The sequence below is a fragment of the Lagenorhynchus albirostris genome, chromosome 7 (genome assembly GCF_949774975.1).
Source record: "Lagenorhynchus albirostris chromosome 7, mLagAlb1.1, whole genome shotgun sequence".
NCBI lineage: Eukaryota > Metazoa > Chordata > Mammalia > Artiodactyla > Delphinidae > Lagenorhynchus > Lagenorhynchus albirostris.
Genome location: NC_083101.1, coordinates 42,841,574 through 42,866,453, shown reverse-complemented (window position 1 = coordinate 42,866,453; position 24,880 = coordinate 42,841,574). Strand labels below are relative to the sequence as shown.

Here is a 24,880-nt window from a genome sequence, read left to right as displayed (position 1 = left end):
TCCCAAGTTTTCTTTGATCTCTGAAGGGTGTATATATAGAAGAAAATATAATATTATTTGTTTGAAATATAGTGTGAATTTATGTAATCATACGAATCAGGACCTTTAGATGGATGAAATTGTGCTTCTGAAGCAAGAGACTGCAGCATTCCTAGCATATCTCCTCCCTAATAATGATTCAATCAACCTGCAGACAAATGTTCAGTGGTTTAAAGCCAGTTAAAGGAACAGTAAAGGTGACTAGCTTGGCATATCCAGCTTTTTGTATTAAACCAGGACTTTTGATTTTCCACATATTTCAGATAAAAGATTTGGATAAAGGAACTTATTTGGCGGTTGTTAGGTCAGGATACACATAGGCAGTAGACCTGTGAGTTCTAAAAAGAGGTAGGTGGTATTGATTCACATGAGCCCTAGGTCCTAGTGGCACTCTTCTGCAACTATTGTTGGACTTTTTAAGTCCCTAGGTTTCTGTTCTTTATTTATAGCATTTATAGCACCAGTAGATTAAACAACTTTTCTTGCCCTGAATTTCCACATGCTATGATGTATGGGCTTCTAATTTTCATTCAGATGCTCCATGCATTTAGTAATTTTAGGGGTTATTTTCCCTTCTAAATTGTGCCTGCCATTTTAGTATAACTGAGGAGGAGGAGAATTTTTCTTCCAATACTGCTTCTATCTAATGCGACCTTAGTTGGCTGATGTCCAAGTAATTCCAAGTAAGGCAGTGGAACTGATAAAATGTATTGCTCTCTCTAATGCTGTCATTGGAATTTGTCTAATGTTTGCTTTTCCTTTGCAAAATGAGTTATGTTGTGCTCCTAGGAACAAATTTTTCTCATATTTCTACAATTTATATTTTATTTTAGATGAAAAAGAAAGCCAAAAAGGCCATTGTTGAGTCAAGTACTGAAGAAGAAAATTACAAGGTACCAGAATATAAAACTGTCATCACTTTCCATTCAAAAGACCAACTAAACATTACATTATCCAAATGTGGCCTTGTAATGTTAAATAATTTAGTCAAGGTAAGAAAAGTAACTTGAAACTTTAAACATTGGTGTACTAGTCTGAGTTAACCCTTTTCTTTTATTGAACAAGAAGTTTTTGTTAACTTAGTTATTTGTCATATGTCCATTAGTGTTCTGCTTGTCGTTTAGTTTTCTACATTTTCTTTTATTTATGATAACCCTTTCTTATTAGGCATTTACAGAAGCTGCCACTGGATCTTCAGCTGCCTTCATAAGGGATCTAGCACCATTTATGATTTTAAATTCTCTTGGACTTAGTATCTCTGTTTCACCAAGTGACTCTTGTAGTGTGCTCAACGTACCTATGGCAAAATCATATGAATTGAAAAATGAGGAGAGTTTAAGTATGGATTATATCCGAACTAAAGACAATGATCATTTCAATGCAATGACCAGCCTAAGCAGCAAATTCTTCTTCATTCTTCTTAGTAAGTGATAAATTACCTTCCTGGGGCTTTAATTTCTTTTAAGTTACATTTTATATCCCATTTTACTCATTTGTGGTATCTCACAGGTTTTTTATCTCCTTTCTAATATTTTGCAAATTTCATTATTTCCTTTGCAGGGCTTTGCTTGCTGTTGTCACTTTATCTTTGTATTTCAAATTCTGACTTTCTTTGGCCACTGCTTTATTTAGAGTATGGTAATTTACTACTTTATGTTTTGGAGAGGAAAATTATTAAATCTCATCCTCAGTCAGCATTTACAGACTTAGCTATAGGTGGTTGTTTTAATCACTTTTAGTATAACTCAGTAGAATTGCACCAGTTTTGCAACTGAACGAATTCAGAATAAGGTTTGAATTCATGAAATGGCACAGGGTAATGGTTTTGGGGTTTGTAAATGGTTTTTGTGTTCTGCCTATTGAGGTAGAGGTTTTTTTCCTTTGTCCTTTATGTTTCCCAGAAGTTTTTCACTTTCATGAGAGGTGAAAGTAAATACATTTTTAAATTATCATAGTATATAGTTATTGTGAAGTTAAATATTAAATAGTCCCAAAGCCTCACTGACACCACTTTCTGACACTCTGACATTTAAGTAGTTATGGAAGGGAGGATATTAGAAAGGTTAATTAGACATGGAGGAGGGGTACTAAAACTGATAGCTAATACTTTTTCCTAGTCAGGAAATGATTCATAACAGTGGCTAGGTTTCAGATGTTGTCCCAGCATTGTCCATGAATTATTCTCATCAATTTTACCTCTGTTTGTTTTTAAACTGACATTCTTATGGGATAGTAGGGAAGAAGGTTATATAAATAGATAATTCACCCCAATACAATATATGTATATATATATATATTAGATAAAACTGTAAAATTTTAATCAAACCTTAGATATCACAAAGTGTCACAGGTTGGTGGAAAAACTTAAAAACTGAAAAATTGCAGCTACTTGGTAGTTGCCAATGACTGCCTGAATGTATTAGGCTCTGGTTATTATGACAGCAAACCAGAGAACAGTGTTCTTGTATTTTCTAGTAATTTCTCTCATCAGTCAGTTATTTTTAAAAGGTTATGTTGTTGTCTTAGGTTAAACTACTGAATGAGATTTCTTTTTCAATTAAAAACTTTTTTTGGTAAAATGCTTTGAAGGTTTTAAATGAATGATGTAGGTATGTATTGTGGATTCTTAAAATATCCCTTTGTGTAGCTTTCAGTGATAATTATTCATAAGTTTAAGAAATCATCTGATGTTTCTGGTTTAAAATGTCTACTTAAAATTAATATATGATGAATTATAATAAAAACTTTCAAACATGTATATTTAATTTAGCACCAGCTAACCACTCTACTGCTGATAAAATCCCTTTAACAAAAGTGGGACAACGACTGTACACTGTAAGACACAGAGAGTCTGGAGTTGAAAGATCTATTGTTTGTCAAATTGATGCAGTGGAAGGAAGTAAGAAGGTAACAATTCGCTCCCCAGTGCAGGTACGGAATGATTCATTTTTTTGTGAGGTCATATTGTGTATATTTGTATGCTAATTAAAAAAAAAAACTAAAGCAAATTACTACCAAAAGAATACAAACTGTAATAGAAATATAGCTAATAGCAAAAAGAATAATCATTATCAGTAATTATACTACTGTAATACAAGCAGTTGTAGGAATATTTTGTAAATGTTTTTGGAATATTATTTTGTAAAAAAACAAAAACCAAAAAAGTCAATATTTTGTTTTAGCTCTTTGTAGTATGTATTTATTCTTTCGTTTCAATTAGAGAATACAGTGAGAGAAATTTGTACACCTTTATTGAGGTAAAATTGATGTACAATAAACTGCATATATTTAAAGTTGATGAATTTTGACAAAAAATACACATATGAACCTTCATCGCAATCAAAGTAATAAACATACTTATCACCCCAAAAAGTTTCCTCATCCCCTGTCTCCCCATTCCCATGCATCCACTTATATGTTCTTGTGGTGCGTTAGTTACACAATATAGAATTTTATGTAAATGAATGAAGTACAGAATGGAGTCTGGCTTCTTTCACTCAGGATAATTTTGTATGTGTCAACTTTTGTGTATTAATGTTGTTGCATGCAGTTACATGTTGTTGAGTAGTAATCTGTTCTATGTATATACCACATACCATTTTTAATGAATTTTTGTATATGCTATAAAGTGAGGGTTGAGGTTCATTTTCTTCCGCTTGTCTATTCATTTGTTCTGACCAGGATTATCCTTTTTCCATTAAATTGCCTTGACACTTTTGTCAAAAATAAATTGACCATATCTCCATATCTGTGTGTGTTTATGTCTGAGGTCTCTAATCTGTTTCATTGATCTATTTATGTCAGTACCACACTGTCTTGATTACTACTTTATCCTCAGTCTTGAAATCAGGTAGTACAAGTTGTACCACTTTGTTCTTTTTTGAAGTTGTTTTGGCTAGCCTAAGTCCTTTCCATTTCCATTTAAATTTTAGACTTCAAGTTTTCAATTTTTATTTAGAAATTTTGATTAAGTTGGCATTTTTAATATTAATTTTTGATTTTTTCTTGCTAGTAGAAATACATTTGGTTTTTGTATTAACTTGTATTATGCAACCTTACTAGATACATTTATTCTAGTAGCTTTTTTATAGATAGAGATAGTTATGATGTCTGCAGATAAAAATATTTTTACTTCTTCCTTTCCAATCTGATGTTTATTGTCTTTTTTTTTTTTTTTTGCGGTACGTGGGCCTCTCACTGCTGTGGCCTCTCCCGTTGCGGAGCACAGGCTCCAGACGCGCAGGCTCAGCAGCCATGGCTCACAGGCCCAGCCGCTCCGCGGCATGTGGGATCTTCCCAGACCGGGGCACGAACCCATGTCCCCTGCATCGGCAGGCGGACTCTCAACCACTGCGCCACCAGGGAAGCCCTATTTTCTTTTCTCTTGTTTATTGCACTGGATAGAATCTCCAGTACAATTTGAATAGAAATTATGAAAGTGGATGTTTTTATCTTGTTCTCAATCTTAGGGGAAAAGTATTCAGTCTTTGACCATTTAGTATATTTTGAGTTGTTTTTTTTGTTGTTGTTGTTCATGATCCCTCTGTTCGTAGTTTACTGAGAGTTTTTAAATCAGAAATGAATGTTGCATTTTGTCAAATGATTTTCTCTGTTTATCGAGAGGATCTTTTAAAAAAATTGTTAATATGATGAATTACATTGATTTTTAATTATTATATTAAATAATGATTGACTTTTAAATGTTAAATGAACCTTACATTCCCAGGATAAACCTCATTTGGTTTTGAAGTATTAACCTTTTAATATATTGTTGGATTGATTTGCTAAATTCACGTTTATAATTTTTGCATTTATGTTCATGAGGGGTGTTGGTATAGAGTTTTCTTGTAATGTTTTTCTTAAGTTTTTAAACGACAGTTTCACTTCAAGGGCTATTCATATTATCTGTCACTTCTTGAGTGAGCCCTTCTAGTAATTTTGTCTTTAATGAAATTTGTCAGTGAACTATTTTTGCTTTCACTTCACTTTTCTTTTCACAGGGTGTAGAAATTTAGATTGACAGTTATTTTTTCCATACTTTTAGGATGTCATTTCACTATCAACTCTATTACATTGTTTCTGACCAGAGTCTGCTGTTATTCTTAACCTTTGTTCTATGAAATGTGTGATTTTATTTTTATATACTTTTAAGTTTCTTCCCTTTATTACTGGTTTTAAGAAATTTGGTTGAGATGAATCCTACATGTTTCTTGTACTTGAGTCTTTTAAGCTTCTTGAATCTGTGGATTTATAGTTTTCATCACCTTTAGAAAACAATGTTGCCATTGTTTCTTCAAATATTTTTTTCTGTCTTCCCCCTCTCTTCTCTTCTTCAAGTAGGTATATATTAGAGTGTTTAAACTTATGCTGTCTGATGCTCTGTTCACTTTTTCTTTCAGCTTCCCCTGACCCCCATGTTTCTGTTTCAATAGTTTCTATTATTATGTCTTTAAGTTCACTTTTCAATGTCTAATCTGTTCTTAATCTCATCCAATGTATTTTTATGTCTAGAAGTTCAACTTGCATTTTTATTTACATTTTCCATGTCTTTTTATATATCCTCAGCTTTCCCCTAACTTTTGAACATATCAAGTATAGTTATATAAATGTTTTAATATCCTTGTCTACTAATTCTGTCATGTGTTTCATTTCTGATTTGTTTCATTTTATTCATTTTTTAATGGGTCATTTTAAAATTCTTTTTGTGTGTCCAGTAATTTTTTTACCAGTTGCTTAAAATTGTGAATTTTACCTCGTCAGGTGCTTTAGATGTATTTGTACCCCTTTATGTATTCTTGAACTTAATTCTCCAACACAGTTATGTTAGTTGGAAAGTGATCCTTTCATTGCTTGTTTTAAAACTTCTTAGGTGAGACTCAAGCAGCCCGTAGCCTAGGGTTAATTTTGCCCCACTAGTAAAGCACTGTAACCAATACCCTTTGTACTAAACAAGATTTTACCACTTTGGTTGGTTAGAAAAGGAACTGTGTGTCAGCACCAGAGATTGTTCTGCCTGCGGCTTTCAGATGGATCTTTACTGAGCCTTAGACAGTGTACTGATGTGCATGTGCCAGACGGTACTGTACTGAAGTCTTTGGAACAGGGGGCACTCTTAAAGTCTCAGGAGTTACCTCTCTGTAACTCTCACCTCTCCATGCAGCTGTCTTCTCTCTCATGTAATGTGCTGTTAGAGTAAGCCTCATTGGCTTTCCCACATTCTAATATCTATCTCTTCAACTCAGACTGGGCTCTGTTTGACTTCTCCTTCTCCACACAGTAATCCAGAAACTCTCCAGGTAGTAAGATGAGGTGACAATCTTAGGGCTTATCTTGGTGGAGTTTTCTTTCTTTCTCCCTCCCTCCCTTCCTCCCTTCCTTCCTTCCTTCCTTCCTTCCTTCCTTTCTTCCTTCCTCTCTCTCTCTCTCTCCCCTCCCCTTCTCTCTCCCCCCTCCCTCTCTCCCCCACTTTCTTTCTTTTCTCTCCTTCTTTCTCTCTCTCTAGCCCTCCCTCCCTTCCCTTCTCTTCCCTTCCTCTCCCCCTTTCTTTCCTTCTTTCTTTCCCTCCCTCCCTCCCTCCCTCCCTCCCTCCCTCCTTTCTTTCCTTCCTTTCCTTCCTTCCTGTGCCACCTTTTTGTCCATTACTTCATGTGTATTTTTTTTCCCGGGTGTTTTGGTTGTTTATATTGGGAAGTTATATCTGGTCTCTATTTTTCCATCAGGGCTGAAAACAGAGGTTCCTTCTCTTTCATTTTTGATTTATGATGAACTGTATTAAAAGATGACAGGGCTTCCCTGGTGGCACAGTGGTTGAGAGTCCGCCTGCTGATGCAGGGGACATGGGTTCGTGCCCCGGTCCGGGAAGATCCCACATGCCGCGGAGCGGCTGCTCATGAGCCATGGCCGCTGAGCCTCCGCGTCCGGAGCCTGTGCTCTGCAACGGGAGAGGCCACAACAGTGAGAGGCCTGCATACCGCTAAAAAAAAATAAAATAAAATAAAAGATGACAGTTGGGCTGCGTCATTATCGTAGATTACTTTTGAATTTTATTAAATAGTAAAACATTAATGTTAAATTTCTTATAGGTACTTTCATAGAAATGAAAATATATGTCTCTTCTTTTAAATTGGTAGAGCAGTTTATCTAGAAATAAAATATAGTGTAGTTAAGTTTATATATTTATCAGTTCTTAGTTTGCACTCAGTATGTTTTATATTTTGGTATGATTTTTAAAATACAAAGATTTTAGTAAGATATAGAAAGAATACAAGAAAATGGTGTTACTAACCAGTTTGTTTTTGTCTATCCCAAAGATAAATATAAACGGAGGTTTATCTCATAATGTGTGTTAATCAAAATAATGTTAATCTTTTACATCACTGTTGTATGCTACTCAGTGGGTGAGCTATTCCCTACACACTCTTTGATTCAATGAGTAGCATACAACAGTGATGTAAAAAGGTAGACATTTGCCAGCCAGTGGCTTGGTTTTCACTTTTATCATATAGACATCTAAAACTTGGATATAATATTTTTCCTATTAATTTTTTCTACTATTTTTGTCTAAACGAAAAGTTATTCCTTATATCAAGTTCAAGAAGATGTTATTTTCTTCTAAGATTTTTAAAGTTTTGTTTTTGAGATTCTTTTTCTCTAAAACTAGAAACTTTCCTTGTAATTTTTAGCAAAGATAATTGCATGTTTGGATTTTTTTTCTAATTTATATGAGCAAGATAAATATTGCCTGATAATTCCTTTGCTGGGATATTTAGATGGAATATTTTTTAAATGTCTTTAGATTCTTAGATTAATGATACTAAATGTTACTTTTCTTTCCCAGATTAGAAATCATTTTTCAATACCACTTTATGTTTATGGAGGGGACACCTTATTGGGAACGGCTTCACCTGGAAGTGAATTTAACATACCATTAGCATCTTACCGGTGATTTTTTTCTTTATCCTTTTGTTTGCCCTAAGGTCTCTTATACACTTTTTAGTTTCTGATTTAGTAGTGATATCTATCTTTAAGTTATCAAACCATGATCAAATTTATCTTGTTAATATCTCATGTAACTTATTTAAGTTTCGGCACTCTTAGAAGATTTTTTTAAAGAAATATTATTTAACTTAATGTATATAATGTATATCCTATAAATTATCTATGCTTTCACTAGTAAATATAAATTATATGCTTGCAATATAACTATCATGGCCATAGTCGTATATATTTATGATTTTTAAAAAATTTCTTACTGAGCATGAGTGGTGGCTTCTAGATTTATTTACACTATTATGAAGTGATTTTTACTTTTCTAGGGTTTTATGATAGAATTTTTAAGAAATTTCTTTAGAAAATGTAAAATATTTTATCTTTTAATCTACATATTTATCTATTAATTGTTCATTGATAGAATTGTAATGTAAATAGAGGTAGACAGTTGATCCTTCAACAACATGTGGGTTAGAGGTGCTGACGCCCATGTAGTCAAAAATATACATTCAGTTGTCCCTCAGTATCCATAGAGGATTGTTTCCAGGACCCACTGCAGATACCAGAATCCTTGGGTGCTCAAGTGCCATAGTCAGTCCTCCACACCTCTATTTCCACATCCATGGATTCAACCAACTGCTAGTCATCAAGTACTTTATTTGCTGAAAAATGTCTGCTTATGAATGGACCCGTGTAGTTCAAACCCGTGTTGTTCAAGGGTCAGCTGTATAGTACATATAAAATCTTTTATGTATTAAGAAAGGACTATTAAAATTGTAACAGTACTAATGATGGGCTAGTTTCTTAATCATAGGCTTAATATTACAAACAAGTATTATTATTATTTAGGATATTTAATCTGGAATTGAAGATAATCTCTTTTAGGGAGATTAAGCTCTCTTGGAGAATAAAAACTTCCTCAGAATAAGCATCATAGCTTGTTAAGTACCATTTCACAACACACTCTAGACATGGACCTTTAGACCTATGCTACAAAAGGATGGAGGCAAAATTACAGGCAGTGCTAAAATATTCCTTACCTCTATTTATTCTGCCCCATACGTAGGAGTTCAAGATTGGGTCCCTAATGCTTAGAAGACAGCCTAGCAGTTTTAGGCACATATTTTCAGAGAGTAGACCTGCTCACCTTAATGAGTGTTTTATTGCCTAGACCTTCTAACTCTAATGAGTTTTATTGCTTAGTTCAGACTTGCTGAGGGAAAGAGTTATGTTGTCTAGAGAACAACCACAAAATAGTTGTTTATAGTATCTGACCTTGTTCTAGAGAGGATTTGGGGTGGGTTATAAGAGTAGATTAAAAAGTAGTATGTAAGATATGTTCAAAAGTTTCTGTGAGGAAATCCATTTTGTCCTTGGATAATAAAAGTTAATGACACTCTGCTTTATTTTTAGTAAATATTACTATATATTTTGTGTTTCTGTCCATAGAAGAGAAAAGTTAGGCCATTAGAGTATCTTTACACTTTTTTGTTCAAGGCTAAATATTTGTTACATGAAAGTTAATCTATCTTAATTAGAATTATTAATGACTGACTAGCTTGGATTTCACATTAGATATTCTTCTAATCTAATGCTTAGATATAGACACTCATATTTAAGATGTGAGGTCTTAAATTAACAAATGGGTATCATTCTGTAGAATTTAGGTATACTTATTCTTAAGTTTAATTCATTTAACAAGTATTTACCAAGTGTTTTGTTGTGTGGAAGGCACTACTGTAGGATGCCAAGAGGAATTGGCATGGCTATTCTGCTTGAGAGATTGATATATAGGTACAGAAAGTAGAAAACAATGGGTTGTTGAGAATCACAGAAAAAGTTTTAGTTGCAGAAAACTATGAAAAGGAAAGAAGGGATTAATGATTAACTCCTGAGAGACGTACATGAATTGTAGTTAAAATATAATAATGTGGAGATTAGTGGGGAAGGGCAATCTTAAATGGAAGGAATTGCATAACAAAGATAAGGAGGCATGAATGCACAGGATTTGTACAGGTCTATAAAAGACTAGGGGTTTGCCTGGAATGTAGTGTGCATGTTGGAATATGAAATTTGAAAGGTTAAGTCCACATTGGGATAGTTGCTCGCTCATTGTCTTGCCCCATTTATATAAATTTTATCTTCATCTTTAATATCTATTTCTTTCTTCCTCTCTCAGACCATTTGGTGTTCTTCTGTTTTAAGACCATTTAATGCATCAGCTCTTCTCACTCAAAACCTCTTGCCATTGATCATCTGTCTCTCATGTTTTCTCTTCATTCATTTCTTAAACTTTCCTTTAACCTTGCATATGTCTCTAGTTCAGCTCTACCCTTCAGAAACAAAGCTTTTGGGGAAAATTGTGACCTCTGGAAAACACTCTGCAGCCTGTCTAGAAAGAGTTAACCACACTCTTCATGCCCTTAGTCTTCAGTATACATCTGGGTTTTTTTTGAGGGGGGGTACCGATCACAGTGCAGTAGTTATCTTTTAACATTACATTTCCCATGTGATTGGTATCTCCTTAAGAGTAAAGAATGACTTACTCATTTGTTCATTTTCAGTTTTACCTTCTCATTGGTAAATAATAGTCCAATAAATGTCTTGATGGAAAAAAAATGAAATTTCAGAGAGAATGTAGAAGTAAAATAGGCTAAATCTGATAACTGATTTTACAGGTAACTATATCTATGTATGTAAGGGGGGAATAAGGAAGAGTTAATATTATTTTATAGTCCAGAGTGCCAATAGCTGGAAGCTCCTGAAAAAAGGACACACAGAGAAGTGGGTGTGGAGGGTTCAGAGTTCAATTTAGCAATTTAAGGCACCATCCGACATCATTACAGAAATATGTAGTAGATATTTAAAATTTTGGGGACTAGAGCTTAAGAAAACAATCACAGCTAGAGATAGTATTGACACTTGTCACACAGTAAGGGATAGTGTCACAATTATAGGTAATTAGTTTTACAAGTATAAAAATACTTAAGTGTTTATACTTGGACACACCTTAGGTTTAAAAAAATTATTAAACCCAAAGTACATTTGCAGTGTAAACAAAGAATGTGATTTTTAAATATAAGGATTAATCATATGTGACACCTAATAATTTTATTACTGTCTTCTTACAACCACTTCTGCAACTATGCTCAACATTTCTGTAAAGCTAAGTATCTATTGAAAGCTTTCATTTGATTAACCTTGAATACCCGGTGATTAATTTTTCAGTAGAAATATATTTTTGCTTCACAAACTCAATCATGGTATGTACTTGGGACCACATATTCCAGGAAAGCCAACTTCTTTAAGTTAAGTGTTTAAGTCACAGCTGTATGTGTGTGTTTTGCATATATGACGGGTATGATTACGTATTTTCTGTGAGAAACCAGTTATTATCTTGTAAACATACTTCTAAGACAGCAAGTTTGTAAGAAAAATATTCTTCTCTTGGAAGCCAAATAACTTGATTGGTTTCCAGAAAGTTAAGATGGAAATTGGTATCTGTATGTCTATCTTACCTATCTCTAAGAAGAATGTGAAAATATAAAAATTTATTACAGTAGTATGGAGGGAGATAATTTCATTGTTCTAAAGCTGTAATCAAACAATTAAACATGTATTTTCTTTTAAAGCATTTTAAAATGTATTTTTTAATCTTTTATGTAGATCACTCCTTTCCCTGAAGCCAGAAGATGAGGACTATCAAATGTGTGAAGGAATTGATTTTGAAGAAATTATAAAAAATGATGGCACTTTTCTCAAGAAGCAATGTAGATCTATAAACCCTTCCAAGAAGCCATTTATCATTAATATTGTCCCAGAAAAAGATAATTTGACATCTGTGTCAGTGTATTCAGAAGATGGTTGGGACTTACCATATATAATGCATTTGTGGCCACCTATTCTACTCCGAAATCTTCTTCCTTACAAAATTGCTTATTATATAGAGGTATTCTGGAATTTTTTAATGCCCTCCTGTCTTTGATTTTGTAGCTTTAGTTATTTAAAGTTATGAACAATAAAACAATGTTTTAAAATTCTAATAAAAATTATAGTACTGGTGAATAGACAGTACAGATATTCTTCAAATGGAAAAGAAATGTTTCAGTCATGTTATATGAAAGAAGATTAAAAAAATTTTTTTCCACTGATTTACCTTAGGAATCTGGTTACTAAGTTGAATATAATTCATACACACAAATATGATATGCCATTTTAAAAATCATTTATGAAAGTAATAGATATTCCTGTAGAAAATTTTAGAAAATAAAGATTATTAAGATTGTCTATAATCACATTATCTGAAGGTAGCACTTCTGATGAAGTTATCATTTCAGTTCTAAAATATATATTTTTCAGTCTTTTCCATGCATGTATATTTCATGTATATTTAAAAGATGGATACTAACTTTTCAAACATGTATGAGAATTAGTATTAAAATGATAGTACTAGACTTAAAACTTGCTACATTGTATTATTCTTGTGCTAGTTTTCTAAAAGGATTTTATGCCCTATAAAGATGCTTTTTCTTTTAAATACTCTTTGTTTTAAGGTATTACATCTGATTCCTTCCTGTTGCTGTAACAGGAATCTCTCCATCTTAGGATTTTAAGTAAATATTCCATTTGCCATTGCTTGTCAGATATAAGAAAGTAGTTCTTCATTGTAGTATATTATTTGTTTTATTGCAGTCTTTTAATTATTAATTATTGGGATTTACTCTGTTTACACTTTTCTGTTAAATTTTTTTCGGAATGGGGGAGTGAACACATCTATGGTTTAAGAATATCTGTTTTCCATATGGTTGACAGATAACATAGTGGTTAAGAATTTACACTTTGCTGTCAGATAGATTTGAGATTGAATCCTACCTCTATCGCTTACTAGTGCTATGTCTTTAGGTAAGCTAATTTCTAAATCATTTGTCCAAGCCTATAAAAGGGGGATAGTAATAAAACTTTCATGATTGGGATATGGTGAAATCAAATTAAATAATGTTTGTAAAGGACTTAGCACAGTGCCTGACAGGCATATGGTTCCCATTTATTTACCTCTCTAGCACCACCAGCACTACTCTTCTATTTTGTGGAACATGTCAAGTATTGATAGCTTACCTTGTTTTTGCTTTAAGTAATTTAAAATCTTAAGGTGAAGAGATTCCCATGTTATAGCAGGAGGGAACCAGATTAGAGTTGCTGGAAAAACAGGTGAAATACCCAGATGGAATGTCTATCTATGTTGCATTTTAATAGAACTTTTAACTTGATGCTTTTAGGGATCACATTCTGTTTGCTAGTTTCCAAAGGATATGATCACTTTTTAGAAAGACAGTTTAGCTGCGGTGTGGAAAAGGGCTTAGAGGAGATAAGAGCAGTTAGGAGACTCTTAAAGGGAGAGGTTACAGTGACATGAAATGAACTAAGGTAATGCAAGTGTGAGTGGAGAGAAATGAACAGTTTTGAAAGCTACGTAAGATTCAGTATAAACAGTGATTGGAAATGGGTTATGAGAGTTTGTTAAAAATCAAAAATGGGAGTTAGTAGGGATTGCTTATTTTGGATTACATACATTTTTCATTATTTTGTAGTTTTTACAACTAAAATCACTAGTGGATAAGATTTTTGTTTTACTAATTACAGTGTTTTATAATCTTCATTAGTGCCAGCAGAATTTCACACTATATTATTTTATTTTATTTTCACAATAGTCCTTTGAAGTAGATCATTTAGACCATTTTACAAATACAGTAACTCAAATCTCAATTTATAGAAATTTATACAGTTGACAGAGTTAGAACATGAACATAAGTCTTCTTTTTCTGACAGAGGTATTTCAGAATCATTTGTATAGCATTTGGAATCATTAAATAGAATATTTTGGTGTATTATTCTGAAACATTAAAAATTTACTGTATTTTTTTTTTATTATAGGGCACTGAACATAGAGTTTTTACTCTACATGAAGGCCATTCAGCCCAGATTTGTACTGTACAGTTGGATAAAGCCAGGCTGCATTTAAAATTACTTGACTATCTTAATCATGATTGGAAAAGTGAATATCATATAAAACCTAATCAACAAGATATTAGTTTCATCAGTTTTACTTGTGTTACAGAAATAGAAAAGACTGATTTAGATATTGCTATCCATGTGACTTATAATACTGGCCAGACAGTTATGGCATTTCATAGTCCTTACTGGATGGTCAATAAAACTGGTCGAATGTTACAGTATAAAGCAGATGGAATTCATCGAAAGCATCCACCTAATTATAAAAAGCCAGTTCTCTTTTCTTTTCAGCCAAAGCACTTTTTTAATAACAATAAGGTATGTGAAGTTTTTTTGACTTTCATTCTTTATCTACTTATCACTCCTTTTTGTTTGTTTAGAAGAATAAAATATTATGAAATAGGTAGAAATAACATTTGTGAAATATTTGAGGTTAAAAAGATTAAAATTTAGTCTTGGGAAGGGTTTAGTGCATTAACAGTATAATATTAGTTTAGGCTAAAAAGCAAAAAATATATCAACTTAGGTAGGAATTTTTAAAGGTACCTAAATACTAATATATTTGAAATATTTTTTTCTAGGTTCAGCTTATGGTAACTGATAGTGAATTGTCAGATCAGTTTTCAATTGATACTGTTGGTAGTCACGGAGCTGTTAAATGTAAGGGCCTGAAAATGGAATATCAAGTGAGTTCATCTTATGCTCATCAGGAAACTTTTTTTAAGCTCTACTGAGTACTTAATTTTTATCAGGATGTTATGATAATGGAATAGCTTTTGAAATGTTGCTATTTTTTTTCCTGTAGGTTGGTGTCACTATAGATCTTAGCAGTTTTAACATTACCAGAATTGTCACCTTTACACCCTTTTTTTTGCTTAAAAACAAAAGTAAATATCGTATATCAGTGGCTGAAGAGGGAAGTGATAAATGGCTCTCTCTTGATTTGGAGCAGGTGGGTAGATGAATTTCAAAAAGGTACCTCTTTAGATTTTCATTTTTCTTTGAAGTTTGATACATGAAATCACTATGTAATGTTCTAACTCTCCACCCCCACCTCCCAATTTTGTTTCAGTTCCATGAACATTTGAGTATTTATTTGTACCAGAATAAACCAAGTAAATAATTTAATTATTAAAATCCGAACATTGTCATCTAGGAATGTGTTGCTTGATAATAGAGGTAGACATTTAATAATTACTAACCAAATGTCGTTAAATATGGCAGTAGAAGACTGGGTAAAGTATAAATGCAGCAAAGAGAAGGAAATTATTTATTCTCTTTAGGAAGCTGTTAGAGATGCCTGTATAGGGTAGGTTAAGCTAGTTATTTTAGGAAGACAGTAGTGTCTTAGGAATGAAATTTTGATTCTACTCTATCTGTAGCTATTAGGTCTCTGGGTAAGAGCTTTCTGAAAGACTGCCTGAGGTTAATAGAATACTTCTGAAGAAATTTTATTTTAAGTATGTTAGGATTATTAGAGAAGTGTTTGCTATTTATATTCATTATGCCTTTTTGCTTTGAAACCATCTTTCTGGAATCATTCTTCTTGATGTACCATCCTTTGGCATTTCCTTTAGAGCTGATTTGGAGGTAAATACCATAAGTTTGTGTTTATCCATAAAAGTTTTAATCATCACCTTTCTTTTATGATACTTTTTCTTGATAATCAATTCTATTTTTTTCTACATGTTGTAGCATTTATTATATTCTGGCTTCCATTTTTGTTGAAAATTCTGCTGTGCTTCTGTCATTTCTCTGGAGGTTATCTTTCCTTTTTCTCTAGCTGCCTTCACAGTTTTCTCTCTGTCTTTGATGTTCTGCAGTCATACTACTGTTTGTCTGCATGTGGGTTGCTTTGATATATCCTGCTTGAGATACTTTATTCCTAGACCTGTAGATTAATATATTTCATACCTTCTGTAAAATTTGCAGCTATTGTCTCTTTAAATACTACCTCTCCTCTTCGTCCATTTCCTCTTTCTGGGTCTTTAATCAGATTTGTTCTAGAACTTCATATTCTTTCTTCCATATATCCTATTATCTTTTTTATATTTTCTATCTGTATAACTCTTTGCTTCATTCTGGATAAATTCTACATATATATTTTCATAGATTTTCACTTTTACTATATATATTATACAGTATATATATGCTATTTGAGCCTTCAACTGAGTTTTTTTTTTTTTTTTGCGGTATGCGGGGCTCTCACTGTTGTGGTCTCTCCCGTTGCGGAGCACAGGCTCCGGACGCGCAGGCGCAGCGGCCATGGCTCACGGCGCAGCCGCTCCGCGGCATGTGGGATCTTCCTGGACTGGGGCACGAACCCGTGTCCCCTGCATTGGCAGGCAGACTCTCAACTACTGCGCCACCAGGGAAGCCCCAACTGAGTTTTTTATTTGAATAATTACATTTCTCATTTCTAGAAGGTGTACCTTTTTTCATGTTTGCCTGTTTGTTTGTTCTTTCAACAATATTTATTGTGTGTACTCCTTATGTGCCTTGTGATACATCTTTTAACAAAACCACAAGTACCTGTCCTTGTGTAGTTTACATTTCAGTGGGAGTGTAGGGAAATCATTAAATGGATAATACTATAGTCAACTAGTAAAATACATAGTATGTTTAAAGGTGACAGGTCTAATAGGGAAAAAGGAAATAAGAGAGGCTAAGAGGTGTTAAGAGTTCTAATGAGCAAGAAGTGGGCTATAATTTTACATAAGGTGGTCAAGGATAGGACTTACTGAGGTCACATTTGAACAAACTTGGAGAAAATGTGAGAGGTACACTTGTCAAGAGTTCAGCTGAGTTGGAGCTGAGATGCCAGGTACAGGAATAGCTGATAAAGACAACAAGCTAAAACGAAAGTAACACTCAGGACTTTAATTATTTACTGCAGTAGTATAAGTAAGAGGCTAAACTGAAGAAAGCACCACCTCCCCTTGTACCATTTTTCCTATGGAACAACGTTAGTCAGGGGTGAGGTGGATCAGTGAGGGTAGTGTCATTGTCAGGGGAGCCCTGAACAAATAGCTCTTACTGTTTTATGGATCTGGGGGTGGCAGAAAACAAAGGGGAAGGGCTAGGAATGGAAAAGTACTGAGCACCAAGTCAGAGTAGAGAAAAAGCATCTTGAAGTTCCGCCTCTCTCCTTGATAAAGAGGTGTTGCAGAGATTCTTGAGGAAGGCCTCTGCCAAAGGCCCTGGTAAAGAGGCCTCTGGACAAAGATGCCTGTAGTAGGAATGCAGATATTTGTAAGGGCATAGCTAGAAGTGGGGGCTGAGTTCTTGAGAATGCAGTGCGCTGGCTGTGCACCTAGTCTGGTATGGGGAGGGCAGCTTTGCCCTGTGAGACCTGCCAGATAAAGGTAAAGCCTTTGTAATTACCAGTGGTCTGACCTGAAAAATTGCATATAGGTTTTTAGCCAGGAGCTGGACCCCTCAGCAGTGTGGATATCTGGGGAAAGAGCATTAAAGACAAAGAATCAGCCAGGGTAGGTGCCCTAAAATGGGAGAATATTTGGCATGGTTGAAGGATAGCAAAAGGGGCCGATATTATTGGAGAGGGAAAAGTATTTAGAAGAGAACAAGACATAACAGTGATAAAGAGTAATCATGCAGAACTTTGTGACACAAAACTTTGTGAATTACAAGGATTTTAACTTTTGCTCTGAGTGAAATGGAGAGAGCTATTGGAGGGCTCTGAACAGTGATTAAACACAGTATACTCTCAATAAATATTTGTTGAATGAGTATAGATTTTCTTTGGCAAATGTTTCATATGTGCTCATTAAGTCTGTGGATTCTTGGTTTGTTGGATGTAGAGCTCTCTATATATCTAGATGCCAAATTATAACTGCAGCTTTGTTTTACTCTATATATTTTCTAGGTATATTTTTTTCCATACTTTTATTTACAGTAGTTCTATGTCTTGCCTTATATGTCAATTGCAGATAAGATTATTGGGTCTTCTCTTTTTAAAAACCTAATCTGTAGCTTCTGTCTTCCAACAGTTAGTTTATATTTACAGTAATTGCAATTATAAATGCACAACAACTTATTTTTTATTTTACTTTTTGTTGCCAACTTCAGCTTTTCTCTTTTCTGTTTTTTGTTTTGTTTTGTTTTGTTTTTTAACATTTATTTATTTATTTTGGCTGCGCCGGGTCTTAGTTGCAGCATGTGGGATCTTTGTTGCAGCATGTGGTCTTATAGTTGTGGCATGCAGACTTCTTAGTTGAGGCATGCATGTGGGGTCTAGTTCCCCAACTAGGGATCAAACCCAGGACCCCTGCATTGGGAGCCCAGAGTCTTACCCACTGGACCACCAGGGAAGTCCCTCAGCTTTTCTTAAGATAAATTTCTTTTGCTAATTTAAAATCTTCACATTTTAATTTTGGCTTACAGTAGTGAACCTTAACTTAAAATGCATATTTATGATTATTAGCAGTGTTGATTTGTAAGGAAGGCTTACAAATAAGCAAGGCTTGAGGGTTTTCAGAGAGCACATCGTTTTTAGTCTTCTCAGTTCCTCCTGGGAAATATGCTTGGATTAGTATTGCTACTGTTTTGACTCCCAGATAAGTTTCCACTGGGTTGCAAGAAGCCTCAAGTGGGAATTTTCTCAGCCTGTTATAGCCTTAACCATGTCCCATGTCTAGTTCCATTAACTACTTTTTATGGTTGAATAAAACTGACTTTATCAAGCTAAGGCACTTGACTCAACCATCTAGCTTCTTCTACATTGCCCTCAGGTCATATGGTGATGATCATGATGAGCACATGAGCAGTCTCATTGAATTATGTGAAGTTACCAGCCTGGTCAGAGTCGGATCACACTAAGACCTGATTTACATAATAGTTTACAGACAAGGCTGGCTCTCCATTCCTGTTCTTTTAGCTCTTTTCTTTGTTTCCAGCTCCTGTTGTCTGGTCTTCTTTCTGGGTGCATTGACTGTCTCCTATTCTGTTAGTCTGGTTTCCAGATCACTGATGTCCAGGTGGTTTCTTAAGATTTTGAGCCTGTTTTCTACTCTGAACTTTAGACTTTAGATACTTCTCTTGGTTTTTGCTTTTGTTTTTGCTTTTTTAATCCTTATTTGACTTCCAGGACTCTGGATTTAATATATGTCCTGACTTGACATTTGTGTGTACTTTGACTACTGCTTAATTACTAAGTGATGCCCACAGCCCAATTATAACTTTTAGTAACTGAACATTCCCCTGTTTTAAACTGATCACTTGGCTCAGTTTACTTACTTTTTTTCAATCCATCTCTAGATCTGGACCACACTAACGCCTCTTCACAGCACTCTATCAATAGCTCTTCAACTTACTACCCATTACTGCTTGTGTTCAAAGTGCCCCCAAGTGGCACCCCATCTTGAAGTCAGCGACTTATAGCTAAGCAGTCCAGTAACGAGAGCAGTGTTGAAAGAGGTTTAAGACTATTTTAAGTCTACTCTGATGGGTTTATTAAAATGATAAAGGTCTTTATGGTGAAATCAGTTTTACTTAAATAAATGTATGTAATATATGTTTTAGTGTATCCCCTTTTGGCCTGAGGATGCTTCTAATAAACTTCTTATTCAAGTTGAAAGAAGTGAAGGCTCTCCCAAAAAGATACATTTTAACAAGCAAGAAAGTTGTATTTTATTGCATCTGGATAATGAGGTAAGTGATTCTTTTGTGTGTGTAGTTAGAGAAGCTAATATATACTTACTAATTTTTTTTTATTAAATGATTTTTTTTGTTTGTTTCACCAAAAATGAACAAACATTTCTCTTTGCAAAGGGAAAAAGTTCTAAAAGGAAGCAAGAGACATAAAACAATTTAACTGTTATATGGAAAGTTAGAGCAGGGGTCCCCAACCCAGGGGCCATGGACTGGTACTGGTCCTTGGCCTGATAGGAACCGGGCCGCACAGCAGGAGGTGAGTGGCAGGCGAGCGAGCAAAGCTTCATGTGCCGCTCCCCATGGCTCACATTACTGACTGAACCATCGCTCACATTACTGTCTGAACATTCCCCCCTCCCCGGCGCCGTTGGGGACTGCTGAGTTAAAGTGCCTAGAATACTACAATATACCACATCTTGAATTTGACCCATCTGTATATGATAATTGAGAGTCATGGTTTTCCAGAAATGCAGTATAAAATCCTGAATTACTTTCCAAATCATCAAAAAATATATTAAGTTATGAATAGTTTTTATTATTAAATGTTATTGGTTAATATTCTTTGGACAATGATCACATTAGAGAATATTTTCTTTCCCTTTTTGCTAGCTTGGAGGTATCATAGCAGAAGTTAATTTGGCTGAGCATTCTACAGTTATTGCATTTTCAGATTATCGTGATGGAGCAGCTCCATTCCTGTTAATAAATCACACCAAGAATGACATTGTTCAATATAAGCAAAGGTAAGAAGGTTATTACAAATACAGTATCCCCTGATTTTAGCAGAGTCTAGCTGATGAGACATTGACTTTATGATAATTTCCTAAGAGTATAAACACCGTTAGTGGCATTATGGCCATGTAAAACAATGTCCTCATTAAAAGAAAAAAAAAGTATACTGAAGTATGTAGGGTTAAAACTGACTTGAGATCTATAATTTACTTTTTTTAAAATTCCAACATAATTGACATATAACATGAGTTTCAGGTGTCCAACATAATGATTCAATATTTGTATATACTGTAAAATCATCACCACTATAAGTCTAGTTAATATCCATCACCAAACACAGTTAAGATTTTTTTTTCTTGTGATGAGAACTTTTAAGATTTACTCTCTTAGCAACGTTCACACATACAGTAGAGTATTATTAACTATAGTCACCATGCTGTACCTCACATCCCCATGATTTATACATTTTATAACTGGAAGTTTGTGCCTTTTGACCACCTTCACTCATTTCATCCACCCCAACCCTGCCTCTAGCAACTGCCAATCTGTTCTCTGTATCTGTGTGTTTGGTTTTTTTGGTTGTTTTCTTTTTTCTTTTTTTGTTTTTTTTTAGATTCCACATATAAGTGAGATGATACAGTATCTGTCTTTCTCTGACTTGTTTCACTTAACATAATGCCATTAAGGTCCATCCATGTTGTCTCAAATGGCAAGATTTCTTTATGGCTGAATAATATTTCATTTTATATATACCACATTTTCTATATTCATTCATTCATCAATGGACAGTTAGGTTGTTTCCATGTCTTGGTGATTATAAATAATGCTGCAGTGAACATGCATATAATTTTTGAATTAGTGTTTTCATTTCCTTTGAACAGATAATCCAGCTGCTGGATCACATGTTCTGTTTTTAGTTTTTTGAGAAACCTCCATACTATTTTCCATAGTGGCTGCACCAATTTACATTCCCACCAACAATACACAAGGATTCCCTTTTTCTCAGCATCCTTGCCAACACTTATTTCTTTTCTTGTCTTTTTGATAATAAGCATTCTAACAGGTGTGAGGTGATGTCTTATTGTGGTTTTGATTTCCCTGATGATTAGTGATATAATTTACTTTTAAATGCTTCAAAAACAAAAACGAAAAGAACTGAAGCAAGTATGACAAAATCTTGGTCATTGTGGAATCTGGTGAGGAAATTGTCAGGGTTTATCGTAAGAATTTTGTCTATTTTTGAAATTTGTTTTTAATGAACATAATGTAAATATTGATTCTTCAGATTTTTTTCAAACAGTAGATACCTTTTTCTTGCTGAGGCATGTAGGAAAGGAGCGCTACATTTTTAAGCTTTTCTAAAGACTATATTTATGTCTTGATATTTCAAGACTACTCATTATATCATTTGTTTCAATATACTGTGATACCTTATCCTCTTAGTACCACTACAATTTATGTAACCTTCTGTTCCTCTACTTATGTGTCCCAGGTTGTCTTGAATTTATTTTGTCTACTTTTCTTAGTTTGTTTTCATGTCACTTATCAGTGGGCTCATATTTATCAGTGCATTTATGCTTTTTTTCCACTGCTAACTGTACACTTAGAATCATTGACTAAAATAGGCATTGATTGAGTGAGAACCCAAAGCTTGAGCTAGCACATATCTAGAACTCCTCCTTGCCTATCAGTTCTCTCATTTGAGGAAGATGTTGAGAGAGAGTAGAGCCTGTTTTCTATGATTATCCATATTATAAAAATAATAAGTTGGTTGATTAAAACTGACAAAGGCAAACAAATGGTTTTTTTCTTATTTGTCCTTCAATTCACCTACCTCAACTAGCCTTTCCCAAAGAAACTGTCACAGAATTAAGACGTCCAAAAAATGATTTGGGTGACTATTTTCTCGATTCTCTCAAGGTTAGTACATAAATGGTAACATTCTAAGATACACAGGAGCTAAGTTAATTCTTTACATACTGTGGGTGATGTAGGGCATTGTAGCTTAATTCTCTGACATCTGGTTGAGCCTGGCTGAGGCTGAACTAGAGACTTCTCAGTCTTTTCTTTGGCCTTGACTTTGCACTGTTCTTTATAGTACAGTTCAGATATAAAGTGTCTAGAAATTTTATCTACTGCATTGTTACAGTTGTAAAAGTAAGGGATAAGGGAGAAACTAGAATGTGATCCTGTGTAGAAATTCTGAAACTTAAAAATTACAGTTTTAATGGAAATTTATAAAATTAATATATAGATTAAAGCGTTTGTCACATTGTGTTGTTATTTTCTTGTGAGGTTAAGACTTGTACACATATATAGTTAACATTCTGAGGACTCTGGTTACTTTTTATTTTCTTTGAATTTCCTGAGATAAATTTTTTTTGTGTGTGTGTGTGGTACGCGGGCCTCTCACTGTTGTGGCCTCTCCCGTTGCGGAGCACAGGCTCCGGACACGCAGGCTCAGCGGCCCTGGCTCACAGGCCCAGCCGCTTCGTGGCATGTGAGATCTTCCCGGACCGGGGCACGAACCCGTGTCCCCCGTGTCGGCAGGCGGACTCTCAACCAGTGCGCCACCAGGGAAGCCCTCCTGAGATAAATTTGAGATGAATTTTTTCATGAGGAATATTCTGCAGTGAATTAAATAGATTAAAATTTATATGAATTAAAGCATTTCTAAATATTTTTAAACCAAATTTATCTGATCAACACGGTTACATTTGATATTTTTTCATAGAAAAATAAGGAATATAGGGCTTTTGTTTCCTCTGCCTTCCCTACCCTTGGCTTTTTTGTTGTTGTTAATACGGTTTTTGTTTCCTACATATAAAAATAACAACTGTCCATTATTTTTTAAAATTCTGTAGGAAAACTGTGAAAAAAACATAATCCCTGGAATCCCAACACTGTCAGCATTTTGATTCAGTTATTTTTTTTACTATTGTTCTCTATCTGTTTATATTTCTGAATCTCTTGTTTTTAACAGCTATTGTGAGCATGTAAATTTGCTTCAAAAACACAATTTTCAATGAATGCATGATATTCCATCATTTAGATGCACTATAATCAAATGTTCTTCTGTTGTTGAGAATTTATTTCCAGTTTTATAATGTTAGAACCTGTTTGTCTTTTAATAAAAATGTTGAACCCCCCCCCAAAAAAATGTTGAACCCATTTGTAATTCTTATAACAACTAATTTATAATTCCTTGCCATACTTTTTGGTAATATGGATTATTTTCTTCTAAGGATGATTTGGAAAATATACATTTAGTTTCTCTTGTAGATAATTATTTTGTGTTCTTGGAGATTTTGATGCATATTTTACTTTATTTTATTTTATTTTATTTTATTTTACTGCATCAGGTCTTAGTTGCAGCGTGCAGGCTCTTCGTTGCGGCGCGTGGGCTTTTCTCTAGTAGTGTCACACCGGCTCCAGAGTACGCAGGCTCAATAGTTGCGATGCACAGGCTCTAGAGTGCGTGGGCTCAGTAGTTGCGGCGTGTGGGCTTAGATGCCCCGCAGCATGTGGGATCCTAGTTGCCCGACCAGGGATCAAACCCATGTCCCCTGCAGTGGAAGGCAGATTCTTAACCACTGGACCACCAGGGAAGTCCCAATTTTGATGCATTTTAAATTTTGAGAGTGAAACAGTTATCTGCTAATTCATCCATGAAAAATTTGGAGTAGTTTACATTTTCTTTAATTTCTCTTTCCAAATTCTCAGTTTCTTATCAATATAATTTGGGATTTTTGACCCAGATGAATATAAAATGGTTAGTTTTTCAAAAATATGTTCTTGAAGGTATTTGCATTGATTCATAGCATATTAACAACAAGTTAATTTATTTGACTGGTTTAGTTGTTTAATATTTCTACATCCTAGTTCTTAAAATTTTATTTTTAGTCATCTCTGGCTTGGTTGGAAAAAGTAAGGGTTTGTGGATAATAGGTTATGCTATTGCTTATTTGAAAATGTCTTTCTCTTGCAAATTAACAATTTGACAGAAAATTTTAAGTCATAACTTTTTGCCTCAAAATTGTGTAGCCATTGCTCCATTGTTTTCTGGCATTCAGTGTTACAGAAAAGTGTAAGAACAGTCTTACTTTTATTTCTTCATGGGTAATTGTCCTAGATGTTTATAGGCAGGTTTTCCTCTATTTTCTTAAAATTTGAACATTTTACAAAGCTCTATCTAGGTTGATATTCTGTTTCCATTAATTTAGTCTGATACCCAATGAAGTCTAATCTGCAGAGTCAGCTTCTTCAGCTCAGAAAAGTTATATTTTATTATTTCTTTGGTTTGTAGCTTCTCCATTTTCTTTTGGGGAATCGTTTTATGAGTTGACTGAGTTTCTTAGATTTGTATCCCATGTCTTATGGTTTTTAGAAATAATTGAGCTGTATTGTCTTTGCCACAGTAAAAACAATACTTTGGAAA

General features: G+C 34.2%; 1 protein-coding gene across 3 annotated transcripts in view; it reads left to right on the top strand.

Annotated features, from left to right (window-relative positions):
- The window catches only part of VPS13A (vacuolar protein sorting 13 homolog A), a 236,658-nt gene that overhangs the window by 159,593 nt on the left and 52,185 nt on the right, over nt 1-24,880 (top strand). For all 3 annotated transcript variants that reach the window (XM_060154950.1, XM_060154951.1, XM_060154952.1), the window contains exons 43-52: nt 873-1,031; nt 1,207-1,462; nt 2,810-2,970; nt 7,877-7,980; nt 11,695-11,977; nt 13,960-14,355; nt 14,619-14,723; nt 14,843-14,989; nt 19,579-19,707; nt 20,320-20,453. In XM_060154950.1, the coding sequence (XP_060010933.1) occupies nt 873-1,031; nt 1,207-1,462; nt 2,810-2,970; nt 7,877-7,980; nt 11,695-11,977; nt 13,960-14,355; nt 14,619-14,723; nt 14,843-14,989; nt 19,579-19,707; nt 20,320-20,453 (1,874 nt within the window). The remainder of the gene's footprint in view (nt 1-872; nt 1,032-1,206; nt 1,463-2,809; nt 2,971-7,876; nt 7,981-11,694; nt 11,978-13,959; nt 14,356-14,618; nt 14,724-14,842; nt 14,990-19,578; nt 19,708-20,319; nt 20,454-24,880) is intronic.